Source organism: Oncorhynchus mykiss, chromosome 7, assembly GCF_057628025.1.
Source record: "Oncorhynchus mykiss isolate SJ-2025 chromosome 7, ASM5762802v1, whole genome shotgun sequence".
Taxonomy (NCBI): domain Eukaryota; kingdom Metazoa; phylum Chordata; class Actinopteri; order Salmoniformes; family Salmonidae; genus Oncorhynchus; species Oncorhynchus mykiss.
In genome coordinates this window covers 58,337,840-58,362,955 of record NC_143028.1, presented here as the reverse complement: position 1 = coordinate 58,362,955, position 25,116 = coordinate 58,337,840, and the positions used below count along the sequence as shown (strand labels likewise).

Sequence of the window (25,116 nt, the reverse complement as noted above, 5' to 3'; positions counted from 1 at the left end):
AAATAGCTCTGCAGCGATGCTCCCCATTCAATCTGACAGATATTGAGAGGATATGCAGAGAAGAATGGGGAAAACTCCCCAAATACAGGTGTGCAAAGCTTGTAGCATCGTACCCAAGAAGACTTGAGGCTGTAATTGCTGCCAAAGGTGCTTCAACAAAGTACTTAGTAAAGGGTCTGAAACTGAGTTTCAGTTTTAGATATTTAATAATAGATTTGCAAACATTTATAAAAACCTGTTTTTGCTTTGACATTATGGGGTAATGTGTGTAGATTGATGAGGGGGAAAATAACTATTTAATCCATTTTAGAATAAGGCTGTAACATAACAAAATGTGGAAGAAATCAAGGGGTGTGACTACGTCCTTAATGTATATATTTTAAATCTCTGAAATACTTTTCATTGACCCCCAGCAGTACCTCCGCATACCCCAGTTTCAATATCTCTGGTTTAGAGAGAGCGGGATGAAGGAGACAGCCAGGGTGGTGCACATGTGACTCACTACCGTAATGTCCTGGAGCTCCAAATACCTTGGTCACAGGCGAGCCCATCATGAGAGGTGAAAGAGATGGGGGGAATAGGCTGTTGCTACCCGCAACGCTTACTGCTTAAGAGGGGGTTGAGGATAACTTTTCTGGAAGGAGATAGTGTGACTGCAAAAGACAGAGAAGAGGGAGAGGATAGAAAGAGCCTTCTCCCCTCTCCTGTCTCTTCCACGTTTTCCATCTCTCCTTTTTCCTTCCTCTATCTCCTGCATTCTTATTCTCTCATCCACCTCTAGCTACCCTCCTGTCTGTTCCTCTCTCTCCTCTCTACGCATCCCCTCCCTTTTCTGTGCCCCAAGATTTATGACCCATTCAGTTTGTTTTCAAACCACCTTATTTATTTGTCGGTTATATCCTTCCCCACACATACTCTCCTGTTCATTTTTCTCCTATTCCTATTCCTACTCCTACTCTTTTTTTCTCTTTCCTCCCTCACTCTCTCCTTTCATTCATCCCTGTGACGTCTGATGCATCCAGTTCATCATCGCCCTCTCCCTCTTTCCTGAGAGGCAGGATGGGAGGGGACAGAAGGAGAGAGAGAGAGTGGGAACTGCCCGGAGATTGCCTGAAAAAGAGAGCAGGAGAGAGAGAGAGCAAGTGATGGGTAGGAGGAGGCAGAGGTTTTTCTCCTCTTTGTTTTGTCTGATCCGACACGAGCCACAGAACGTGTGGGCTTGACCAAGGAAAGGCATCTCTCCCATGACGCTTCACCCTCAGCCTTTCCCTCTGTTTGTCTGCCTGCCTGGAGCTGAGGCTGGAGCTGGACTAGTTGTTGGCTAACGGAGAGGCTAGTGGCCCTGAGAAGAGCTGGAGGAGGAAAGGAGGAGGGGCTGAGCTGAGCCAGTGGGCTCGCTCTCTGCCTCACAGACACGTTTTATTGACTTGCTAATTGCCTGAGACACTCGGAGGAGAGGATGCAGTGAGGGAAGGGAGGGAAGGAACCTACTGTACATAAGAGTATTACAGGCAGAGGAACAGAAACAGGACTGTGTTCTTCCTATCTGGCCACCATCTCTGCTTCTCTTTGCTGGGGGAACTAAAACAGATGTTTGCAGCCTGCCTTTCATTGATCCACGATACGTACATACGTGATTCATGCATGACATTAGTGTGTCTTTGCCTCGTATGCAGTCGGAAGGAGACTACCCACCCACCACACGCTTTTGTGACACGTGAATGATTTCCATATTTATGTTTTTTCTTGTATTTACCGTAAATGTTTTTCCTCTGCTGGGTCAGCTAAAGCGGTTGTTTGCTGTGTTGCCTGCTATGTCTGGTTTGGCTTTACCACGGTACATACCCTTTGGTGTCTGTGACGGTGCAAATTAAAAATAGAAACATATTTGTTAACCAATCAAATATAATGGGAATAAGAAAATATGAAGATTCTGAAGCGTACAATGGATATTCTTCAATGGAAATGAAGAAATTATCTGAGAAGCTTACAGACTGAAGACTGGCTTGAGGCAGTTCATCTTGTGTGCTTTTGTGGAGTGGGGAGCTACATAGTACAGTCTTGGTGGGCAAATGGACCAAGCTCATTTGTTGGCTCTATCATAATTCCAGAATACCCAGTCTCAAACATCAAGATCGTGGAAAGCAATCTCAGATCCCTGGCTTTGGGCTGTAGATGAATCTTGCGTATGGAGAGAGGGAGGGAACGAGAAAGGGAGGATTGTGAATGAACCCGTGGAGCAGTCCAGTGGCAGCAGTCTTTACAGATCAGCAAAGAGGAGGTGAAGAGACGATTACAGGAAGGATTCAAATAAAAACTAGTCTAGACTTAATTCAGTAATTTAGCCTTGTTAAAAGTATGCTCCATTATTTCAAGATACCTTAGAGTGATTCTCTGTCTCGCTTGTGCTGACTCTTGAGTTTTCACGTCATGGGTTCAGAAGCCTGAAGAAGCAATCCAGGAAGACTCCAACCACCTCTTGACAAAGTTACCATTCACCCACATCAGACGTATCCATACGCCAGGCAGTTTGACAGTACCATCTGACTGGTGTCTGGCCTGGCTATTGTCTCCGTGGTGAAGCCTCCGGCTGTGGGTTGCTATGCCGGTTTCCTGTGGGTCTGTCTGGGTCACAGCGAGGGTGCTGCCACTCCGCTGAGGTTGGTCTGCCTGTCTTCCAGCCTGCCGCCCCCATGAGCCACGCGGGCACCCTACAGAGACGCACCACCTACCTCATCTCCCTTACCCTGGTCAAGGTCGAGGCCGTGGGGGGTGATGGAGTTTCCATCGGGCCCCAGCCACAACGGACCCTTGCTCTGGGGAGAGCAGGAGTGGAGGGCCCAGAGGATGAGGAGCTGAGCAGGACCACTGAGGATGAGGGAGGACATGCATGTGCCGAGATGAAGGGAGAGGGGAACACAGAGATGGAGGAAGAGGAGCAGGAGTACGTTAGCTTTGGGGGACCTGTACAGGAGCGGGAGAAGCCTGAGATAAAGGAGCGAGAGAGTCGTGGTCCAGGCTCCTCAAAAGATGTCACGTTGGAGACTAAGAGCAAGGAGTCTCCCCTCTTACCGAAGAATGTGAAAGACCAAGTGAAAGGACTTGCAGGGGTGTCAGATGTCCCCTCAGTGGGAGGGCTGAGGAGAGAGGGAACCCGCCCTAAAACAGAGCTCTATAGGGAGCCACCCATGCTGTTCCCAAGGTGCGAGGAAGGGATGGGCGACGCAAGCAACACCCTCTCCCGGGGCAGCATGCCCATCACCGTACCGCCCAGGCTCACCCAGAGACCCGAGGTCCTGATGAGGTCACATGCCGGGGGCGGGGCTGTAAGCCGGCGGGAATTGAGGGAAGCCAATCAGAGTATGCCTCCATCCGCCAAGAGTCTGGACCGCAAAGACAACCGCATAGGGGACCGGTCTCCCATGACAGCTGCTGTGGCCTCTCTGGGACCATACCGGGCGTCCTGGGCGGACAGTGATGGCAGGTCCACCCTCCTTCGCCAGGGAGCCCCCGTAGGGGGGAGGTTTACAGACGTGGTGACCAGGGAAAGCCCCAGAGGGGACAGGCTGAAGACAGGCTCAACCTCCCTGCCAGCCCAACCCACGCCTCAAATATCCAAGCCGCCGAGGAAGGGCAAGAGCCGCACTCTGGACAACAGTGACCTGCACTCCCTCTCTGAGGACCTGAAGAAGGGGAAGGACAGCCAGAGTCAGGGGGGTAACACCCAGCGTCCCCCCGCCCGTGACCGCAAGATGCTCAAGTTCATCAGCGGCATCTTCACAAAAAGTACGCCTGCGCCTCCCTGCTCCAACACAGCGCCCCCTATCTACACGCCCATTCAGAGGGGTTCTAGTGAGGAGGAAGGTAAGATACCCTTACCCACCTAACCACATTCCCCCCCCACTAGGGCTAGCTGCCCTTCCCATTCCATTTCAGACTTTTCACAACTGGAGGCTGGATTATTATTTTGCCGTACCATTTTACTCTAATGGTTTACACAATGGTTTACACAACGCTAGTGCAGTGAGTAGGTGCTCGTGCACTGTGGTCTCGTTCTAGATGGTTGTCCATCATCAGTCCGTATGGCCGGAAAACCACACACTGTAGGTCAGGATGCACTGTGCAAGGATGTGGTGAAGAAAAGGAGGTTGAAGACCTTGAAGTGAGAGGGCAAGCCTTGGGCTGTGTCCAATATGGCACCCACCCTATTCCCTTTATAGTGCACTACCTTTGACCAGAGCTCTATGGGGCCTGGTCAAAAGTAATGCACTACATAGGGAATAGGGTGCCATGTGATGCATCTTGGTCATAAAATATGTTATTGGATGGCCAATATGCCTCGATGGACCCTCAGAGAGAAGTGGAATTCCAATGGGGAAATTGCATTATACATTATAATCCGTTCACACAGTCACATACTGGATATAATGTAGAAGATATCACTTGAATGATGATGCATTCATGTGATACAGTAAAATGAGCACATCCACTCATAGGTCCTGTTGGGTGTTAGGCATGAAAAAGGTTGAATAACGAGAGAGGACAACCTGCATATGCTTCTCCTGCTCCCAAGAGTAATGCTTCCGCCAATGAAAACCTACTTGGCCTAAATTTCTCTCCAACTAGAAGCAGTCACAAGATAACATGAGATAGCCCATGGTAATCAAATATTCAGATTTCACTATATTTGCGAATGTGCTGTTGTAGACGTGTGTGATGAAGGAGTATGTAGAATTGGTGTAAGTGCTGAATAATTTGTCAGGAGTAAGTGGGACATGAATAATTAAGGGTGGGAGTACACAGAGCTGTGTTCTTCTGAGGGAAGGAGTGAGGGGGCAGGGGGTAAGGGAGGGAGGAAGGGAGGACGGAAGGGGACCCTTCCTGCTCTGCTTGCAGAGTTAATCAACATCCAAATGAAACCCATTAACTCAATGACTCCACATTGGGATTGGGTAAACAAGAGATCAATAGCCATTTACATTTTGGGGGGCATTTCAGTGTGATTGCAAAATATTTGATTGCAAAATACCAATCAGAGTTGGGGTAAAGTAATAACTAATGAAAATAAACATTTGGGGAGATTTTCAACGTTTTAATTGTATTTTGTTAACTCAGTAAATATCATGTCTGTTTTATATCCATATCATCAATATTAATAAATATAGTATGTGTGATTTACATTTGTGTAAATGTGCTCAAACACACACACCACTGTATGAATGAGAGAATGTATTGTGCTGAGAGCCAGGCAGTTTCTGGAAGAAGGGTTGCCATGGCAACAACAAGCGGCAAGAGATGCTATTTGGTCGGCGATATGACGCTGAGGGGGGGGGGTTTAAAGAGTGGGGGGGTGGAGAGCGGGAGAGACCAATAGACATACAGACAGACAGAAATTGTCCGGTGGGTGTTGGGAAGGGTACCAGGGTTTTGTTTAAATGTAATCTCCCCTGAGAGCAAGAGTGGAAGGAAGTGGTGGCTGTGTTACCGTATTGTCACTGAGGTGTGGCCGGTGCGCACAGCAAAGCACAGGCAGTATACAATGTGTCTGTGGAGACTCCCTCACTTCTGGTGTGTCCCCACAGAGAGAGGATTCAGTGTCTGAAAGGATCATACTGTCTGACTGGAGTTGGCTTCAACACTGCTTTACTCAGACCTCCAAAGGCCCTTTTGAATGAGGCAGTGTCATCATTTATATGGCTGTTTGCGCGCGCGTGTGTGTGTGTGTGTGTGTGTGTGCGCGTGTGTGCGTGTGTGTGTAAGATGCTGCCTGTTGCCCAAATCAAGAATTTGTCCACAATTGGAGGCTTATATACGTTTGTGTGTGTGTCCATGTACAAGCATATGTGTGTGTATCTGCAACCCTGCAGAATGAATCTGCTTGTTAAGCTTTTAAAGCTTTTATTTCCCATCCATAACTTCAGTCTAATTTAAAGGGGAAGTTGACCTAAAATCCAACATTTCCCAAGTGATTCCATACATTGAAACTACACTGAATTGTGTTCGTTGTTCATAGCTTATGACTGACTGCCCATACCATAACCCCACCGCGAGGAACTCTATTCACAACCTTGACATCAGCAAACTGCTCGCCCACACGACGCCATATAAGCTTTCTGCCATCTGCCTGGTACAGTTGAAACCGGGATTCATCCGTGAAGAGCACACTTCTCCAGCGTGCCAGTGGCCATCGAAGGTGAGCATTTGGTAACTGAATTTGGTTACAACGCCGAACCTCAGTCAGGTCAAGACCCTGGTGAGGACGACGAGCACGCAGATGAGCTTCCCTGAGACGCTTTCTGACAGTTTGTGCAGAAATTCTTTGGTTGTGCAAACCCACAGTTCAATCAGCTGTCCGGGTGGCTGGTCTCAGACGATCCCGCAGGTGAAGAAGCCAGATGTGGAGGTCCTGGGCTGGCGTGGTTAAAAGTGGTCTGCGGTTGTGAGGCCGGTTGGACGTACTGCCAAATTCTCTAAAACAACGTTGGAGGCGGCTTATGGTAGAGAAATAAACATTCAATTCTCTGGCAACAGCTCTGGTGGACATTCCTGTAGTCAGCATGCCATTTGCACATTTCCTCAAAACTTGAGACATCTGTGGCATTGTGTTATGTGACCAAACTGCACATGTTAGAGTGGCCTTTAATTGTTCCCAGCACATGGTGCACCTGTGTAATGATCATGCTGTTTAATCAGCTTCTTGATATACCACACCTGTAAAGTGGATGGATTATATTGGCAAAGGAATAATGCTCACTAACCAGGGATGTAAATACATTTGTGCACACAGTTTGACAGAAATAAGCTTTTTGTGCGTATGGAACATTTCTGGGATATTTTATTTCAGCCCATGAAACATGTGACCAACACTTTACATGTTGCTGTAAGATTTTTGTTAAGTATAGTTAAGTGTGGAGTTTTCCTTCTCCCCCTCTCTCCCCATGCAATCTAACCCTGTGTTGTGTTTGTAACAGTTTTCTTTCCTCTCCTCGCCCCTACCTGGGCTTGAACAAGGGACACATCAACAACTGACACCCTCGAAGTATTGTTATCTATCGCTCGACAGCAGAGCAAAGGAAACAACTACTTCAAGGTCTTAGAGCGTGTGACGTCACCGATTGAAACACTATTATTGCGTACCCCGCTAACTATCTAGCCATTTCACACCGGTTACACTCACCCCCCTGACCTCCTCCTTTTCCGCAGCAAACTGCGATCCGGGTCTACAGCATCAATGTAACAGTTTTCCTAACATCCCTCTCCTCTCCCCTACCTGGGCTCGAACCAGGGACCCTCTTCACACATCAACAACTGACACCCCCGAAGTATCGTTACCTATCACTCCACAAAAGGCACGGCCCTTGCAGAGCAAGGAAAACATCTACTTCAAGGTCTCAGAGCGAGTGACGTCACCGATTGAAACACTATTAGCGCGCACCCCGCTAACTAGCTAGCCATTGAACACTGGTTAATCACATCGGTTACATGTGGTCTGAGTGCCAAATGGCACCCTATTCCCTGTATAGTGCACTATATAGGGAATAGGGTGCCATTTGAGATGCGCAAAACCTTGTAAAGGAATTTCACATTCATTCTACATGCGTGCTCTACTGTATATTATGTCCATTAGTCTTCAGGTCAACATCTGAACAAATGCACTCTTAGGTCTTGTGTGGCTGTTGGTAGAGCATGGTGCTTGCAATGCCAGGGTTGTGGGTTAGATTCCCACAGGGGGACCAGTACAAAAAAATCTGAAAATGTATGCACTCACTACTGTAAGACTCTTTGGATAAGACTGTCTTGCTAAATGACTAAAATGCAACTGTTATTGATGGACTCTGTCACAATGAGGAATGGTACTGGCAGCCACTTACAGGATGTTACAGTACCTACTAGTCCTCTTCCACTCTGCTATGCAGTTGTGTGACTTGACTTAATCCTGTTGGCCCCCATGTGAGCATAGGGTGTTCTCCACCTCACTCTTTTCTGTGTGATGGCTATTGCAGTAGTATATAGATAGAAAATTATGTGACTTCAATAAAAGTCTCAACTCATTGGCAGTCACCTGTAGTGAGGACCCCTGTCTGTGCTTTTCAGATATTATTGAACACCTCTGGGCGATGCAGTGAAATAACAGGTACCCAGTAATTATGATGCTTGGAGGATATCCAAATTCTCATTCCACTGTAGACACAGAAATGTTCTCTCTCTCTCTCTCTCTCTCTCTCTCTCTCTCTCTCTCTATCTATCTCTCTCTCATCTCTCTCTCTCATCTCTCATCTCTCTCTCTCATCTCTCTCTCTCTCTCTCTCTCTCTCTCTCTCTCTCTCTCTCTCTCTCTCTACATCCCATTTTCAGCTTGCTGTGCAGCATCTAAATGATGGTGAAATCTACTGAGGCTTGTATTTGAATTTTGGATGAATAAAACACATAGAGATTGTTTGGTAATCATTTCACATACACGCTCAGGCACACATACGTACACACACACACGTGTACACAAACACACACACACACACACACACACACTGGCACTCTCACTCCGGCTGCGTCCACAGAGCTGCTAATGAACTTGAGCCTCACTACTGAGCCTGTGCAATTAATTTGCACTCGTCCTTTGCGGCTCTACCTCATTCCCTCGCTCCTTTTCTCCGTCTCCCCCCCTCACCTAACTCTGTAGTCTATGCCATCTGGACCTGCGACAGGGCACGTATGGGGCCACACACACTAAGAACGGCGCGACACGGCATTCCTCACAGCTTCAGAGTGCTGTAGAGCGAGACGGCCGGTGACTGTGAAAGTTTCCCCTGTTCTAAGCAGGCCGTAGACAGGAGGCAGAAAGGGAGAGGGAACACGTGATCAACATTGACCTTGTGTTTTAATCAGTCTCCCTCTCTCTCTCTCTTTCCCTCTCTCTGTGTGTTCACAGCGGCTTGCGGTAACAGTCAAGAATGGACCTTCAGTCGAACCGTCCAAGAGCTCCGTCTGGTGAGAGTGATTGCTGTTGTCATACCGCTGGAATAGGAAATAGGTGTAGTCTTGTTTCTGCTTCAACAGAGACAACGACAGTGACAGTGTCTAATAATGGAATACTTGATGATAATTGTAGTAAATAGAAGTAGCTGTTGTAGATTATGATAAACATGTCGCTATTAGAAACAGTGGGGTGATATATCCTTCTGACTATGTGTCCAGGGGGTGTTGGGAGGTCTCCGCAGTGGGAAGTCAGCCCTGGTCCACAGACACATGAGCGGCAGCTACCAGCCCCTGGAGAACCCAGAAGGTGAGTTTGACATTTTTCATTTTGGCACTCCTTTTTTTTTTTGATTTAGTCTTGTCTTAATAATTTTGACTAAAATATAATTAAGTCTTAGTCAAATTTTGGTCATTTGAATAATGATTTAGTCTGGTTATTGTCAAAATGCTAAAAACAGTGGGACATTTTAGTCAAGTATAAATGCCTTTTTATTTTAGTCACATCACATTTCCATTGCCTCATTAACCTGGTAAACATAAATCACTCACTTCCATGTGCACAAACATACTTAGCCTTGTCCTACCAACATATCGGCATAACATCCTATCCCGTAATTCTCTTCCCAACAGGCAAATTGGCAAACACCCCTTGACATACTGTAGCTATAATGTAATCAAAGTTCTGTCATAAGTAGAGGTGTGATAGGTTGCTGCAAACTAACTAGCTAGCATTATTAATATGTTATTATCTGAGCGTATATATTGAGATGATGCACTTTCAGATGTCTCTTGAGGTTGGTAGTATTTTTCCGCATTAGCTTGTGGGTGCAAACTCTGTCTTCCACCTAGCTATCTTAAGGTGAATGCACTTACTGTAAGTCGCTCTGGATAAGAGCATCTGCTAAATGACTAAAATGTAAATTAAGACGTTGCATTCGGTCTTGTTTGAATTAACACGATAAGTGAAGTGGCTCCAAACATTGCCCCTTTTTCTACCGGGAGCAATGTACCACCGGGAGAGACGCCAAGGCGTGGGCCTTATTTGCATCAATGATTTGTTGCCGCCAGATTGGAAAACGGTTGCTGGGCAGAGAGGTGACTTGTGAATGACCTGGACATGGTATTTATTTTCCTCCATTAAAAGCATTGCAACTTTGCAATGGGAAAGCCTTACAATTATGTCATGTATGCTTTTCATTGGACCCTACAAATAACACTGAAAGCTCTCAATCTCTCCAAAAACTCTTGTCCAGTCCATTTACTAGTCAGATTTTAGTCACAGAGATATTTTTGTCTCGTTTTATTATTAATATTTATTCATATTTCTTTCTGAGTCTATTTAGTCAGTTATAGTCTCGTCAACTGCCACTGAAAAATAGGTGTTTGACTAATATTTAGGTCCTTATTTTTGTTGACGAAATTAACACTGGTTTGACATCATACCTTGTACTTAAGCCTTAAAGCATTCCTGTAAAGAAAATACTACTGTATCACATAGGGCTTCTCTCTCTCTCTCTCTCTCTCTCTCTCTTTCTTTCTTTCTTTCTTTCTTTCTTTCTTTCTTTCTTTCTTTCTTTCTTTCTTTCTTTCTCTATCAGGGGGCAGGTATAAGAAGGAGGTACTTGTTGATGGCAACAGTCACATTTTGCTGATCAGGGAGGAGACAGGACCCCCGGATGCACAGGTAGGTGAAGGCTTTACTGACTGCAGACCTATGAGTAGTGTCCCCCTTAAAACACATGGAGTTGACAGGAGTTCACTCTGACACGTTGGACTGTTTAACTCTTCTCACCTGTTATTTATATGTTCTCCTCTGACAACTCTCTCTTTCACTTGTTCTCTCCCCATTTGTTCCCTATTACCTCCTTTACGCTACCCTCTCCCCTCCTCTCCAGATGGCTAGCTGGGTGGACGGGGTCATCCTGGTCTTCAGTCTGGAGAATGAGGCCAGTTTCCAGGAAGTGTACAGGAACTACAGCGAGCTTGGCATCCACCGCAACATCGCTGAGATCCCCTTCATAGTGGTAGGAACCCAGGGTAAGGAACCCAAATCATCCTAAAGATGCATTCTCATAACTTGATGCCCACCTCTAACATGTCCAGGGCCCACTTTGGGTCCCGACCCATAGTTTAAGAAACCCTGCTCTATATTATACTAAAGATAGCATCTGCATGGGTTTCTAAATGTTTATTAGGGTTTCTAATAGGATGTAGTTGATGTAGTTCCTCCTTCCTCCAGATAAAATCACCAGCACCAACCCTCGGGTGATAGAGGATGCCAGGGCTAGACAGCTGTGTTCAGATGTCAGGCGCTGTACCTACTACGAGACCTGCGCTACCTATGGTCTCAATGTCAACCGCGTCTTCACCGAGGGTGAGGACCACACAAACACACACACACTGCTCCTTTTTTCTGTTGTTTCAGTACAATGTAGCTGGAATTTGAATCAATAAACCAATGTGAATTAATTTCACATTCATCTATATCAGCATCTAGATTAGAAAGATGACTGTCTAAGAAGGGTAATGTTTGTTTTTGTCCTCTCTCTACTTACCACAGCTGCCCAGAAGATCATGGCAGTGAAGAAGCAGGCAGCTCTACTGGCCTCCTGTAAATCCCTGCCCAACTCCCCCAGTCACTCTGGAGGCTCTACCCCAGTGTCAGGAGTCTTCCCTGGTCAGGTACAGCAGCAGCTCTGGCCTCCAGTCCTTCATACTGGAGATAAGATACTGGTCCAAATCAATAGGATGGTAATGTTGGACAGGAGTGTACAGATCAGTGTTCATTTAGATTTATGGATTTTGTTTCCAGATTTTTCCACATATTCAGCTGTCTTTCTTTGCCCTCTGTAATCTCTCTCTCTTTTGTCTTTTTTGTTGTCTGTCACTCTTTCTGTTTCTTTGTTTTTGTTTCTCTCTCTCAGGCCAGTAATGGTGGTCAGAGCAGTGACTACTCGTCCTCTCTGCCCTCCACCCCAGTGATCAGTCATAAGGAGATCGGTGGGGCAGCAGGGGGGGAGAGGCTGGGCAGCGCCACCCCAGGGTCTGTCCGCAGTGCCCCTCGGCGACGCACCGGCTCCCGCTTCACGGTAACACACCAACCAACCACAACCACAAACACACACTTTTACTGTTTTAGATTCCTCATTGACCCATCCATAACCCTCTCTCAGGTCCCCTGTGCTTTCTTTGAAATGTAATCTTTTTAGCTCTATTCATGGATTATAGTCCCAATGTTAGCTCTCTTCATGGATTATAGTCCCAATGTTAGCTCTCTTCATGGATTATAGTCTCAATGTTAGCTCTCTTCATGGATTATAGTCCCAATGTTAGCTCTCTTCATGGATTATAGTCCCAATGTTAGCTCTCTTCATGGATTATAGTCTCAATGTTAGCTCTCTTCATGGATTATAGTCCCAATGTTAGCTCTCTTCATGGATTATAGTCCCAATGTTAGCTCTCTTCATGGATTATAGTCTCAATGTTAGCTCTCTTCATGGATTATAGTCTCAATGTTAGCTCTCTTCATGGATTATAGTCCCAATGTTAGCTCTCTTCATGGATTATAGTCCCAATGTTAGCTCTCTTCATGGATTATAGTCCCAATGTTAGCTCTCTTCATGGATTATAGTCCCAATGTTAGCTCTCTTCATGGATTATAGTCTCAATGTTAGCTCTCTTCATGGATTATAGTCCCAATGTTAGCTCTCTTCATGGATTATAGTCCCAATGTTAGCTCTCTTCATGGATTATAGTCCCAATGTTAGCTCTCTTCATGGATTATAGTCCCAATGTTAGCTCTCTTCATGGATTATAGTCCCAATGTTAGCTCTCTTCATGGATTATAGTCCCAATGTTAGCTCTCTTCATGGATTATAGTCCCAATGTTAGCTCTCTTCATGGATTATAGTCCCAATGTTAGCTCTCTTCATGGATTATAGTCTCAATGTTAGCTCTCTTCATGGATTATAGTCTCAATGTTAGCTCTCTTCATGGATTATAGTCCCAATGTTAGCTCTCTTCATGGATTATAGTCCCAATGTTAGCTCTCTTCATGGATTATAGTCCCAATGTTAGCTCTCTTCATGGATTATAGTCCCAATGTTAGCTCTCTTCATGGATTATAGTCTCAATGTTAGCTCTCTTCATGGATTATAGTCTCAATGTTAGCTCTCTTCATGGATTATAGTCCCTATGTTAGCTCTCTTCATGGATTATAGTCCCTATTTTAGCTCTCTTCATGGATTATAGTCCTTATGTTAGCTCTCTTCATGGATTATAGTCTCAATTGTAGCTCTCTTCATGGATTATAGTCTCAATTGTAGCTCTCTTCATGGATTATAGTCCCTATGTTAGCTCTCTTCATGGATTAAAGTCCCTATTATAGCTCTCTTCATGGATTATAGTCCTTATGTTAGCTCTCTTCATGGATTATAGTCCCTATTTTAGCTCTCTTCATGGATTATAGTCCCTATGTTAGCTCTCTTCATGGATTATAGTCCCTATGTTAGCTCTCTTCATGGATTATAGTCCCAATGTTAGCTCTCTTCACGGATTATAGTCCCAATGTTAGCTCTCTTCATGGATTATAGTCTCAATGTTAGCTCTCTTCATGGATTATAGTCTCAATGTTAGCTCTCTTCATGGATTATAGTCCCTATGTTAGCTCTCTTCATTGATTATAGTCCCTATTTTAGCTCTCTTCATGGATTATAGTCCTTATGTTAGCTCTCTTCATGGATTATAGTCTCAATTGTAGCTCTCTTCATGGATTATAGTCTCAATTGTAGCTCTCTTCATGGATTATAGTCCCTATGTTAGCTCTCTTCATGGATTAAAGTCCCTATTATAGCTCTCTTCATGGATTATAGTCCTTATGTTAGCTCTCTTCATGGATTATAGTCCCTATTTTAGCTCTCTTCATGGATTATAGTCCCTATGTTAGCTCTCTTCATGGATTATAGTCCCTATGTTAGCTCTCTTCATGGATTATAGTCCCTATTTTAGCTCTCTTCATGGATTATAGTCCCTATGTTAGCTCTCTTCATGGATTATAGTCCCTATTTTGTGCTTTTTCCTTCACTCTGTCTGTATAATAGTTATCTCTCTCTCTTTCTTTCCTTCTTTCTTTCTTTCTCTCCCCCCCAAATCAAATCAAATGACATTTTATTTGTCACATACACATGGTTAGCAGATGTTAATTTGAGTGTAGCGAAATGCTTGTGCTTCTAGTTCCCAACCATACAGTAATATCTAACAAGTAATCTAACAATTTCACGACAACTACCTTATACACACAAGTGTAAAGGAATGAATAAGAATATATACATAGAAATATATGGATGAGGACCTTCCGGATGGCGCAGTGGTCTAAGGCACTGCATCACAGTGCTAGATGTGCCACCAGAGATTCTGGGTTATGTAGAGCAACAAGCTCTGTATAACCGTGTAAATTTGTTGTCCCCTCAAAATAACTCAACACACAGCCGTTAATGTCTAAACCGCTGGCAACAAAAGTGAGTACACCCCGAAGTGAAAATGTCCAAATTGGGCCCAAAGTGTCAATATTTTGTGTGGCCACCATCATTTTCCAGCACTGCCTTAACCCTCTTGGGCATGGAGTTCACCAGAGCTTCACAGGTTGCCACTGGAGTCCTCTTCCACTCCTCCATGACGACATCACGGAGCTGGTGGATGTTAGAGACCTTGCACTCCTCCACCTTCCGTTTGAGAATGCCCCACAGATGCTCAATAGGGTTTAGGTCTGGAGACATGCTTGGCCAGTCCATCACCTTTACCCTCAGCTTCTTTAGCAAGGCAGTGGTCGTCTTGCAGGCCTCGCCATGGTCGGCCATGGCGAAGTTGAGTGCCATGGTCGACCAAAGAAGTTGAGTGCACGTGCTCAGCGTCATATCCAGAGGTTGTCTTTGGGAAATAGACGTATGAGTGCTGCCAGCATTGCTGCAGAGGTTGAAGGAGTGGGGGGTCAGCCTGTCAGTGCTCAGACCATACGCCGTACACTGCATCAAATTGGTCTGCATGGCGGTCGTCCCAGAAGGAAGCCTCTTCTAAGATATACTCAAATATTTACAAAATTTGAGGGATGTACTCACTTTTGTGATATACTGTACATATGAGTAATGTGGGGCATGTAAACATTATATAAAGTGTCATTGTTTAAAGTGGCAAGTGATACATTTATTTCATCCAATTTTTTATTATTTAAGTGGCTAGAGATGAGTCAGTATGTTGGCAGCAGCCACTCAATGTTAATGATGGCTGTTTAACAGTCTGATGGCCTTGAGATAGAAGCTGTTTTTCAGTCTCTTCGTCCCTGCTTTGATGCACCTGTACTGACCTCGCCTTCTGGATGATAACGGGGTGAACAGGCAGTGGCTCGGGTGGTTGTTGTCCTTGATGATCTTTTTGGCCCTCCTGTGACATCGGGTGGTGTAGGTGTCCTGGAGGGCAGGTAGTTTGCCCCCGGTGATGCGTTGTGCAGACCTCACTACCCTCTGGAGAGCCTTACGGTTGTGTCTGTGTGGGTGGACCATTTCAGTTTGTCCGTGATGTGTACGAGTGTTGAGGGTCAGCGGCTGGAGATGTTGTTTCCTACCCTCACCACCTGGGGGCGACTCGTCAGGAAGTCCAGGACCCAGTTGCACAGGGCGGGGTCGAGACACAGGGTCTCGAGCTTAATGACGAGTTTGGAGGGTACTATGGAGTTAGATGCTGAGCTGTTGTCGATGAACAGCATTCTCTCTCCCTCTCTCTCTCTTTTCTCTTTACCTGCTTATTCTTGTTGTTTGTCTTGTGCCATGTCTGCAGGGCCGTAGGGGCAGTGACTCGGAGAGGAGGAGTACAGACGGTAAGATAGGAGACCTGGGTAGTGGACGCTCCATCCCCATCAAACAGGTAGGTGACAAACAGACAGTATATCCTGTAGGAGCTGTATGCTCCCTTCTGTAGAGAGGAACTGACAGTAGTCTATAGGAGCTCATCACAGACAATGAACTAACATCATGGAGCTAGGAGAGGGATTTGACTTACCTTTGAGAATTTTATTGAGGTAGATTTTGTAGAAGCCCGCTATGCTCTTTTGGCATAAGGAGCATAATAAAGAACAGATAAAGAATGTGTGTCTTATCCTTGTCTCCTCTCCTATGTCCGTCATCCCTGTCTCCCTCCACCAGAGCATCCTGCTGAAGCGCAGTGGGAACTCCCTCAACAAGGAATGGAAGAAGAAATACGTCACGCTGTCCAACAACGGCATGCTCTCTTATCACTCCAGCGTCAACGTGAGTCCATGCACTGACACTAAGTGCTACACTATATTTCAGCTGTTTGTATTGACACACATAAAGAGCTGATCAGGGACATGCATTTATGATAGAGCTTCCACATGGCTCTATTACAAAGACTTTGGAATATGGTTGGATATTGAATCTCATTGAATCCCTGAGTTGGCTACATTGTTATAGTTTGTATAAGCCGCTGAACACCATTTTGAATCTCAGAATGGGTTGGACCATGCTACAGTAACATTATATATGTTTGAAATATCTGCTGTAATGGTTGGCCTTTCCCCCTGACCTGACAGGACTACATGCAGAATGTCCATGGGAAAGAGATGGACCTGCTGAGGGTGACTGTGAAGGTGCCAGGGAAACGCCCGCCCCGTGCTGGTGCCGTCCCTTCCTGTGGTCCTCCGCCCGGCCTCAACGGCCTGGTCAAAGACGTCCAGGGGCCTGAGGGGGCCAGCGCGGGTGAGAGGGGCTCCAATAGGGGTGTGCCGACATGGCCATACTCGGATTTGTAATCATATCCATAAATTGACAGTTGAGAGTCGGATCTGTTCGGATGATAATCATGATGGGAAAGAACGTGTTTTAATATGCTTTAAGTAGATGTTGGCAAAATACTCACTGCAAAAGCACTGCAGATTAGAAGCAGCGCGCGGAAGGGGTGTGTGTGTGTGTGTGTGTGTGTTCAACTTGCAGTGGGCTGCCAAGTTTGCTGTCACTCAGTCAGAATGAGCATCGGCATCTTTTTCGCTACCCTTGCCCCATTTGTTAGATATTATGCACATTAATAGCTTGATAGTAAACGTCCTGGCCATGTGATTTATTCTAGTAGGATGCAACAGCAATCTACAGTGCATTCAGAAAGTATTCAGACCCCTTGACTTTTCCCACATCTTGTTATGTTACAGCCTTATTCTAAAATTGATTAAATTGTTATTTTTTTTCTCATCAATCTACACACATAACCCATAATGACAAAGACAAAACAGGTTTTTAGAAATGTTTGCAAATTTATTACAAATAAAAAACTGAAATATTACATATACATAAGTATTCAGACCCTTTACTCAGTACTTTGTTGAAGCACCTTTGGCAGGGATTACAGCCTTGAGTGTTCTTGGAGATGATGCTACAAGCTTGACACACTTGTATTTGGGAAGTTTCTCCCATTCATTTCTGCAGATACTCTCAAGCTCTGTCAGGTCGGATGGGGAGCGTCGCTGCACAGCTATTTTTAGGTCTCCAGAGATGTTAGATTCGGTTCAAGTCCGGGCTTTGACTCATCCACACAAGGACATTCAGAGACTTGTCCCGAAGCCAGTCCTGCGTTGTCTTGGCTGTGTGCTTAGAGCCATTGTCCTGTTGGAAGGTGAACCTTTGCCCCAGTCTGAGGTCCTGAGCGCCCAAGAGCAGGTTTTCATCAAGGATCTCTCTGTACTTTGCTCTGTTCATCTTTCCCTCGATCCTGACTAGTCTCCTAGTCCCTGCTGCTGAAAAACATCCCCACAGCATGATGCTACCACCACCATGCTTCACCGTAGGGATGGTGCCAGGTTTCCTCCAGATGTGATGCTTGGCATTCAGGCCAAAGTGTTCAAACCTGGTTTCATCAGACCAGAGAATCTTGTTTCTCATGGTCTAAGATTCTTTAGGTGCCTTTTTGGCAAACTCCAAGTGGGCTGTCATGTGCCTTTTACTGAGGAGTGGCTTCCGTCTGGCCACTCTACCATAAAGGCCTGATTGGTAGAGTGCTGCAGAGATGGTTGCCCTTCTGGAAGGTTCTCCCATCTCCACAGAGGAACTCTGGAGCCCTGTCAGAGTGACCATTAGGTCCTTCCCCCCCGATTGCTCAATTTGGCTGGGTGGCCAGCTCTAGGAAGAGTCTTGGTGATTCCAAACTTTTCCTATTTAAGAATGATGGAGGCCACTGTATTCTTGGGAACCTTCATGCTGTAGAAATTATTTGGTACCCTTCCCCAGATCTGTGCCTCGACACAATCCTGTCTAGGAGCTCTACGGACAATTCCATCGACCTCATGGCTTGGTATTTGCTCTGACATGCACTGTCAACTGTAGGACCTTATATAGGCAGGTGTGTGCCTTTCCAAATCATGTCCAATCAATTGAATTTACCACAGGTGGACTCCAATCAAGTTGAAGAAACTTGATTGGAGTCATGATCAATGGAAACAGGATGCACCTGAGCTCAACTTTGAGTCTCATAGCAAAGGATCAGAATACTTACAGTGGCAAGAAAAAGTATGTCGACCCTTTGAAATAACCTGGATTTCTTCATAAATTGGTAATAAAATGTTATCTGATTTTCATCTAGTTCAAAACAATTAGACAAACAGTCTGCTTAAACTAATGACACACAAACAATTATAAGTTTGTCTTTATTGAACACACCGTGTAAACATTCACAGTGCAGGCTGGGAAAAGTATGTGAATCCTTGGATTTAATAACTGGTTTGGCAGCAATAACCTCAACCAAAAGTGTTCTGTAGTTGCGGATCAGACCTGCACAGCGGTCAGGAGGAATATTGGACCATTCCTCTTTACAAAACTGTTTCAGTTCAGCAATATTCTTGGGATGTCTGGTGTGAACTGCTCTCTTGAGGCCATAGCATCTCAGTCTGGTTGAGTTCGGGACTCTGACTGGGCCGCTCCAGAAGGACTATTTTTTTGACCCATTCTGTTGTTGATTTACTTCTGTGTTTTGGGTCGTTGTCCTGTTGCATCACCCAACTTCTGTTGAGCTTCAATTGGCGGACAGATAGCCTTACATTCTCCTGCAAAATGTCTTGATGAACTTAGGAATTCATTTTCCCGTCGATGATTGCAAACTGTCCAGGCCCTGAGGCAGCAAAAGCAGCCCCAAACCATGATGCTCCCTTCACCATACTTTACAGTTGGGATGAGGTTTTGATGTTGGTGTGCTGTGCCTTTTTTTCTCCAAACGTAGTGTTGTGTGTTCCTTCCCAAAAACTCAACTTTACTTTCATCTGTCCACAGAATATTTTGCCAGTAACGCTGTGGAACATCCAGGTGCACTTTTGCAGACCTCAGACGTGCAGAAATGTTTGTTTTTAGACAGCAGTGGCTTCTTCCGTGGTGTCCTCCCATGAACACCATTCTTGTTTAATGTTTTACGTGTCTTGGACTCGTCAACAGAGATGTTAGCATGTTCCAGAGATGTCTGTAAGTCTTTAGCTGACACTCTAGGATTCTTCTTAACCTCATTGAGATCTGCACCATGATCTTGCAGTCATCTTTGCAGGACGACCACTCCTAGGGAGAGTAGCAACAGTGCTGAACTTTCTCCATTTATAGACCATTTCTTACCGTGGACTGATGAACATCAAGGCTTTTAGAGATACTTTTGTAATCCTTTCCAGCTTTATGCAAGTCAACATTTTTTAATCTTAGGTCTTCTGAGATCTCTTTTGTTCGAGGCATGGTTCACATCAGGCAATACTTCTTGTGAATAGCAAACTCAAATTTTGTGAGCTTTTATAGGGCAAGGCAGCTCTAACCAACATCTCCAATCTGATCTCATTGATTGGACTCCAGGTTAGTTGACTCCTGACACCAATTAGCTTTTGGAGAAGTCATTAGCCTAGGGGTTCACATACTTTTTCCAACCTACACTGTGAATGTTTAAATTATGATTTCAATATAGACAAGAAAAATACAATAATTTATGTGTTATTAGTTTAAGCACACTATGTTTGTCTATTGTTGTGACTTAGATGAAGATCAGATAACATTTGATGACCAATTTATGCAGAAATCCAGGTCATTCCGAAGGGTTCACGTACTTTTTCTTACCACTGAATGTGAATAAGGTATTTTATTTTTTATATAAATGTTCAAACATTTCTACAAATCTGTTTTCACTTTGTCATTATGGAGTATTGTGTGTAGATTGATGAGAAAAAACATATATTTAATTCATGTTAGAATAAGATTGTAACGTAACAAAATGTGGAAAAAGTCAAGGGGTCTGAATACTTACCGAATGCACTGTAAATGATCAGCCCGAAAACATGGAAGGAAATCTGATCAGGTGAAATTATGAAGGGAGCGGACAGAGAAATACAGCAGGATCAACGTACAACCCACCCTTCTCTTTACAACCCACCCTTCTCTTTACAACCCGCCCTTCTCCTTACAACCCGCCCTTCTCTTTACAACCCGCCCTTCTCTTTACAACCCACCCTTCTCTTTACAACCCACCCTTCTCTTTACAACCCACCCTTCTCCTTACAACCCACCCTTCTCCTTACAACCCACCCTTCTCTTTACAACCCACCCTTCTCCTTACAACCCGCCCTTCTCCTTACAACCCGCCCTTCTCCTTACAACCCGCCCTTCTCTTTACAACCCGCCCTTCTCCTTACAACCCGCCCTTCTCTTTACAACCCGCCCTTCTCTTTACAACCCACCCTTCTCTTTACAACCCACCCTTCTCTTTACAACCCACCCTTCTCTTTACAACCAGCCCTTCTCTTTACAACCCACCCTTCTCTTTACAACCCACCCTTCTCTTTACAACCCACCCTTCTCTTTACAACCCACCCTTCTCCTTACAACCCACCCTTCTCCTTACAACCCACCCTTCTCCTTACAACCCACCCTTCTCCTTACAACCCACCCTTCTCTTTACAACCCACCCTTCTCCTTACAACCCGCCCTTCTCCTTACAACCCGCCCTTTTCTTTACAACCCACCCTTCTCTTTACAACCCACCCTTCTCTTTACAACCCACCCTTCTCTTTACAACCCACCCTTCTCTTTACAACCAGCCCTTCTCTTTACAACCCACCCTTCTCTTTACAACCCACCCTTCTCTTTACAACCCACCCTTCTCTTTACAACCCACCCTTCTCTTTACAACCCACCCTTCTCCTTACAACCCACCCTTCTCCTTACAACCCACCCTTCTCCTTACAACCCACCCCTCTCTTTACAACCCACCCTTCTCCTTACAACCCACCCTTCTCTTTACAACCCGCCCTTCTCTTTACAACCCACCCTTCTCTTTACAACCCACCCTTCTCTTTACAACCCACCCTTCTCCTTACAACCCACCCTTCTCTTTACAACCCACCCTTCTCTTTACAACCCACCCTTCTCCTTACAACCCACCCTTCTCTTTACAACCCACCCTTCTCTTTACAACCCACCCTTCTCCTTACAACCCACCCTTCTCTTTACAACCCACCCTTCTCTTTACAACCCGCCCTTCTCTTTACAACCCACCCTTCTCTTTACAACCCACCCTTCTCTTTACAACCCACCCTTCTCCTTACAACCCACCCTTCTCCTTACAACCCACCCCTCTCTTTACAACCCACCCTTCTCCTTACAACCCACCCTTCTCTTTACAACCCGCCCTTCTCTTTACAACCCACCCTTCTCTTTACAACCCACCCCTCTCTTTACAACCCACCCTTCTCCTTACAACCCACCCTTCTCTTTACAACCCGCCCTTCTCTTTACAACCCACCCTTCTCTTTACAACCCACCCCTCTCTTTACAACCCACCCTTCTCTTTACAACCCACCCTTCTCCTTACAACCCACCCTTCTCTTTACAACCCACCCTTCTCTTTACAACCCGCCCTTCTCTTTACAACCCACCCTTCTCTTTACAACCCACCCTTCTCTTTACAACCCACCCTTCTCCTTACAACCCACCCTTCTCCTTACAACCCACCCCTCTCTTTACAACCCACCCTTCTCCTTACAACCCACCCTTCTCTTTACAACCCGCCCTTCTCTTTACAACCCACCCTTCTCTTTACAACCCACCCCTCTCTTTACAACCCACCCTTCTCCTTACAACCCACCCTTCTCTTTACAACCCGCCCTTCTCTTTACAACCCACCCTTCTCTTTACAACCCACCCCTCTCTTTACAACCCACCCTTCTCCTTACAACCCACCCTTCTCTTTACAACCCACCCTTCTCTTTACAACCCACCCTTCTCCTTACAACCCACCCTTCTCCTTACAACCCACCCTTCTCCTTACAACCCACCCCTCTCTTTACAACCCACCCTTCTCCTTACAACCCACCCTTCTCTTTACAACCCACCCTTCTCTTTACAACCCGCCCTTCTCTTTACAACCCACCCTTCTCTTTACAACCAGCCAGTTGAGTTATTCAGACCACGTAGAACCTTGCACATGACTGACTAGTATGAGAAAGATGTGTGCTGGCCCTCAAATGTTTTTTTTTCTTCCAATCACCGATAATTACAAAAAATACTCGGATCATAATCGTATGCAGAAAATTGTCCATACTTGTTTTTGTCTGACTACTCGGCACACCCTAGGCTCCAAAGGACAGCCAATCTCTCTCTTTATCACCTCTCCCCTTCTATTTTTCCTTGTCTCTGAACCTAATCTAGAGCCTCCTCGCTCTAGCCGTCTTGGTGTCTCACTGTTTTTCATTCTCCCTGTAACTTACTCTTCTTCACACCTTTCTTTCATCCATCTCTCTCACTTATGTCATAGAACAGAAATAAGCACTTTACATTTTTTGTGTGTGATCTACATTACAATATCTATACATTATTTGGTTTGATCACTGAATTGTCATGAGTGTCTTTATGTAATATCTCTTTGAAATATGATGCTGTCTCCCCCATAGTCCCTGGTAGTGGTAGTAACCTCCTGCCCGTAGAAGAGGGGGCGGGAGGAGGGTTGTCTCCTGGGGGGAACAGAGGGGTGCAGCGCTGCCCCTCTACTCTCTCTAACAAGCCCCAAAGCATGGGTACGTACGCCACCCTGGTCCTCTGTGAATTATTTTGTCACTTTTGAATTTACTTACTAGTGTAATCTTATTTGAGTCATTGTAGATATTCGTTTTTTAAAAACTTTTATACCATATGGCACAAACCTATTTCCTGTGCTTGTGTGACTGTGGCAGACTCTGCCATCGAGGGGGTGTCCAGACCCTCCTCCTATAAAGATACAGGCCCAGCCTCCCCAATGGTTGACAGGAAGAAGCATCGCAGGAAGAAGAGCATGAACCAGAAAGGAGACGTAGCCATTGGCCAAGCAGATGGTAAGCTTCCAACACAGTGTATTCATGGTTTAATGAGGTGAAACATTCAGAACATTGCAGATATAAATGTATGTGAGATCAGATGATTCCCTACTCATAACAGATAATCATATATTTTCTGCACATTACATTTCTCTCTGAACATTGCACATTGAATTCTGCCACCATATAGACTTTGGGAGTGAATCAGAAAGGGGTCAATACTGAACAGATATATAAAGAAAAAGCTTAGTCTCAACTCAGTCTATGCCCTTCTGCTGGAATTTCTACTTATTCTCTCCAAAATATCTGCCTTTATCACTTTGATCTATTTTGTCTTCCTCCTCATTTCCTCCTGTGTTCCTTTATTCTCTCTCTCTCTCCCTGCTTCCCTGGGATGTCTGATCTGCTAATCTCTTACCCTGTAGCAAAGCGCAAAATGTGGAAACTAAAAAGCTTTGGTAGCTTAAGAAACATAAACAAGACAGGTAATGAGGAACTCTTGTCTGTCTGTCTGTCAGCCCTGTTTGTCTGTCTGTTTCTGTCTGTCTGCCTGTCAGCCATGCTTTTCATCCTGTCTGACTCTGCTTTTTAGTTTGTCAACTTGTCTGTCAGTGTCTGCTTTTATTGAGCAGCCTCTTGAGTCTGTCTCTAAGACAAAGCACTTACTGTATCTCCATTCGGTAAAAGACTTCTCTCCATATACTCCATACTTCTGCATTTGTCCACCATGACAGCAATGCAATAATGCATGCCGATGTCTACTTAGCAGGTACGTTCCGTTTGGAGATCCACCACCAATCATCATTGTGATGGAGGACGTAACCCTCTGAACCCACAGTGTGGTACTTTGTTATGAGTTCATCCTGACCGTGTGACCTGATTGGAACCAATGTTGTATTCCTGGTCAGGTTACATGGTCAGGGAAAACGTCATGATTTGACTGTCTCTAATACAAGTCTGTGTACTGTATGTGTTCTGTCATCAGACGAGGATAACTTTGACTTTCTGATCGTGTCGAGCACGGGCCAGACGTGGCACTTCGAGGCCCAGAGTGTGGAGGAGAGGGACTCCTGGGTGACGGCCATCGAGAGCCAGATCCTGGCCAGCCTGCAGCTGTGTGAGAGCAGCAAGAACAAGGCAAGGATGCAGACGAACACACACACACACTCACGCACACATACGCACACACACACACACATGAATGCACACACACACACACACACTCTCTACAAGAAAATATCTGTGTCTGGCAAAGTGTTTGTGTTGGAAACCAGCTGTCACTGAGGAGAGACTAATTGTGTGTGTGTGTTCCACAGGCTCGTAAGAACAGCCAGAGTGAAGCTGTGGCACTGCAGGCTATCCGTAACGCCAAGGGCAACAGTCTCTGTGTGGACTGTGAAGCACCTAGTAAGTCATTTATTAGGGATGGTTGTATCTCTCCGTGCTGCTCTTAATATCTCTCTATTCTCTTTCCTTTCGTGCTCTACTGCTTTTTCTCCTTTCTTGGTCCCTCATCCATCTTCCAGATGTCACTGAGCTTGGTTTTCAGTGTGGGTGGAACCCCCTCCGTTCTCCATATCCTTCCACTCTTTCTCCCATATACATCCTACTCATGCAGTTTCAACCCAGAATAAAACTGTACTGTAAAACCGGTACTCTAATCCCATCTCTATGTTTGCTCTCTGTTAATCCGATGCATGCAGTTTCAACCCGGACTAAAAACTGTACACGTTTTAGTCTATTATATAGACTGATCCCAGACCTAACTGTGTCTTCTCTCT

General features: G+C 45.3%; 1 protein-coding gene across 1 annotated transcript in view; it reads left to right on the top strand.

Annotated features, from left to right (window-relative positions):
- The first annotated feature begins 769 nt into the window (after window positions 1-769).
- Window positions 770-25,116, top strand: part of LOC110528216 (arf-GAP with GTPase, ANK repeat and PH domain-containing protein 1) — a 31,067-nt gene continuing 6,720 nt past the window's right edge. The window contains exons 1-16 of the mRNA XM_021610075.3: window positions 770-3,864; window positions 8,927-8,985; window positions 9,193-9,280; window positions 10,572-10,657; window positions 10,869-11,010; window positions 11,213-11,347; window positions 11,534-11,655; window positions 11,898-12,062; window positions 15,802-15,888; window positions 16,167-16,271; window positions 16,574-16,739; window positions 22,937-23,059; window positions 23,216-23,353; window positions 23,761-23,820; window positions 24,321-24,472; window positions 24,652-24,742. Coding sequence (XP_021465750.2) covers window positions 2,694-3,864; window positions 8,927-8,985; window positions 9,193-9,280; window positions 10,572-10,657; window positions 10,869-11,010; window positions 11,213-11,347; window positions 11,534-11,655; window positions 11,898-12,062; window positions 15,802-15,888; window positions 16,167-16,271; window positions 16,574-16,739; window positions 22,937-23,059; window positions 23,216-23,353; window positions 23,761-23,820; window positions 24,321-24,472; window positions 24,652-24,742 — 2,890 coding nt within the window. The 5' untranslated portion in view covers window positions 770-2,693. The remainder of the gene's footprint in view (window positions 3,865-8,926; window positions 8,986-9,192; window positions 9,281-10,571; window positions 10,658-10,868; window positions 11,011-11,212; window positions 11,348-11,533; window positions 11,656-11,897; window positions 12,063-15,801; window positions 15,889-16,166; window positions 16,272-16,573; window positions 16,740-22,936; window positions 23,060-23,215; window positions 23,354-23,760; window positions 23,821-24,320; window positions 24,473-24,651; window positions 24,743-25,116) is intronic.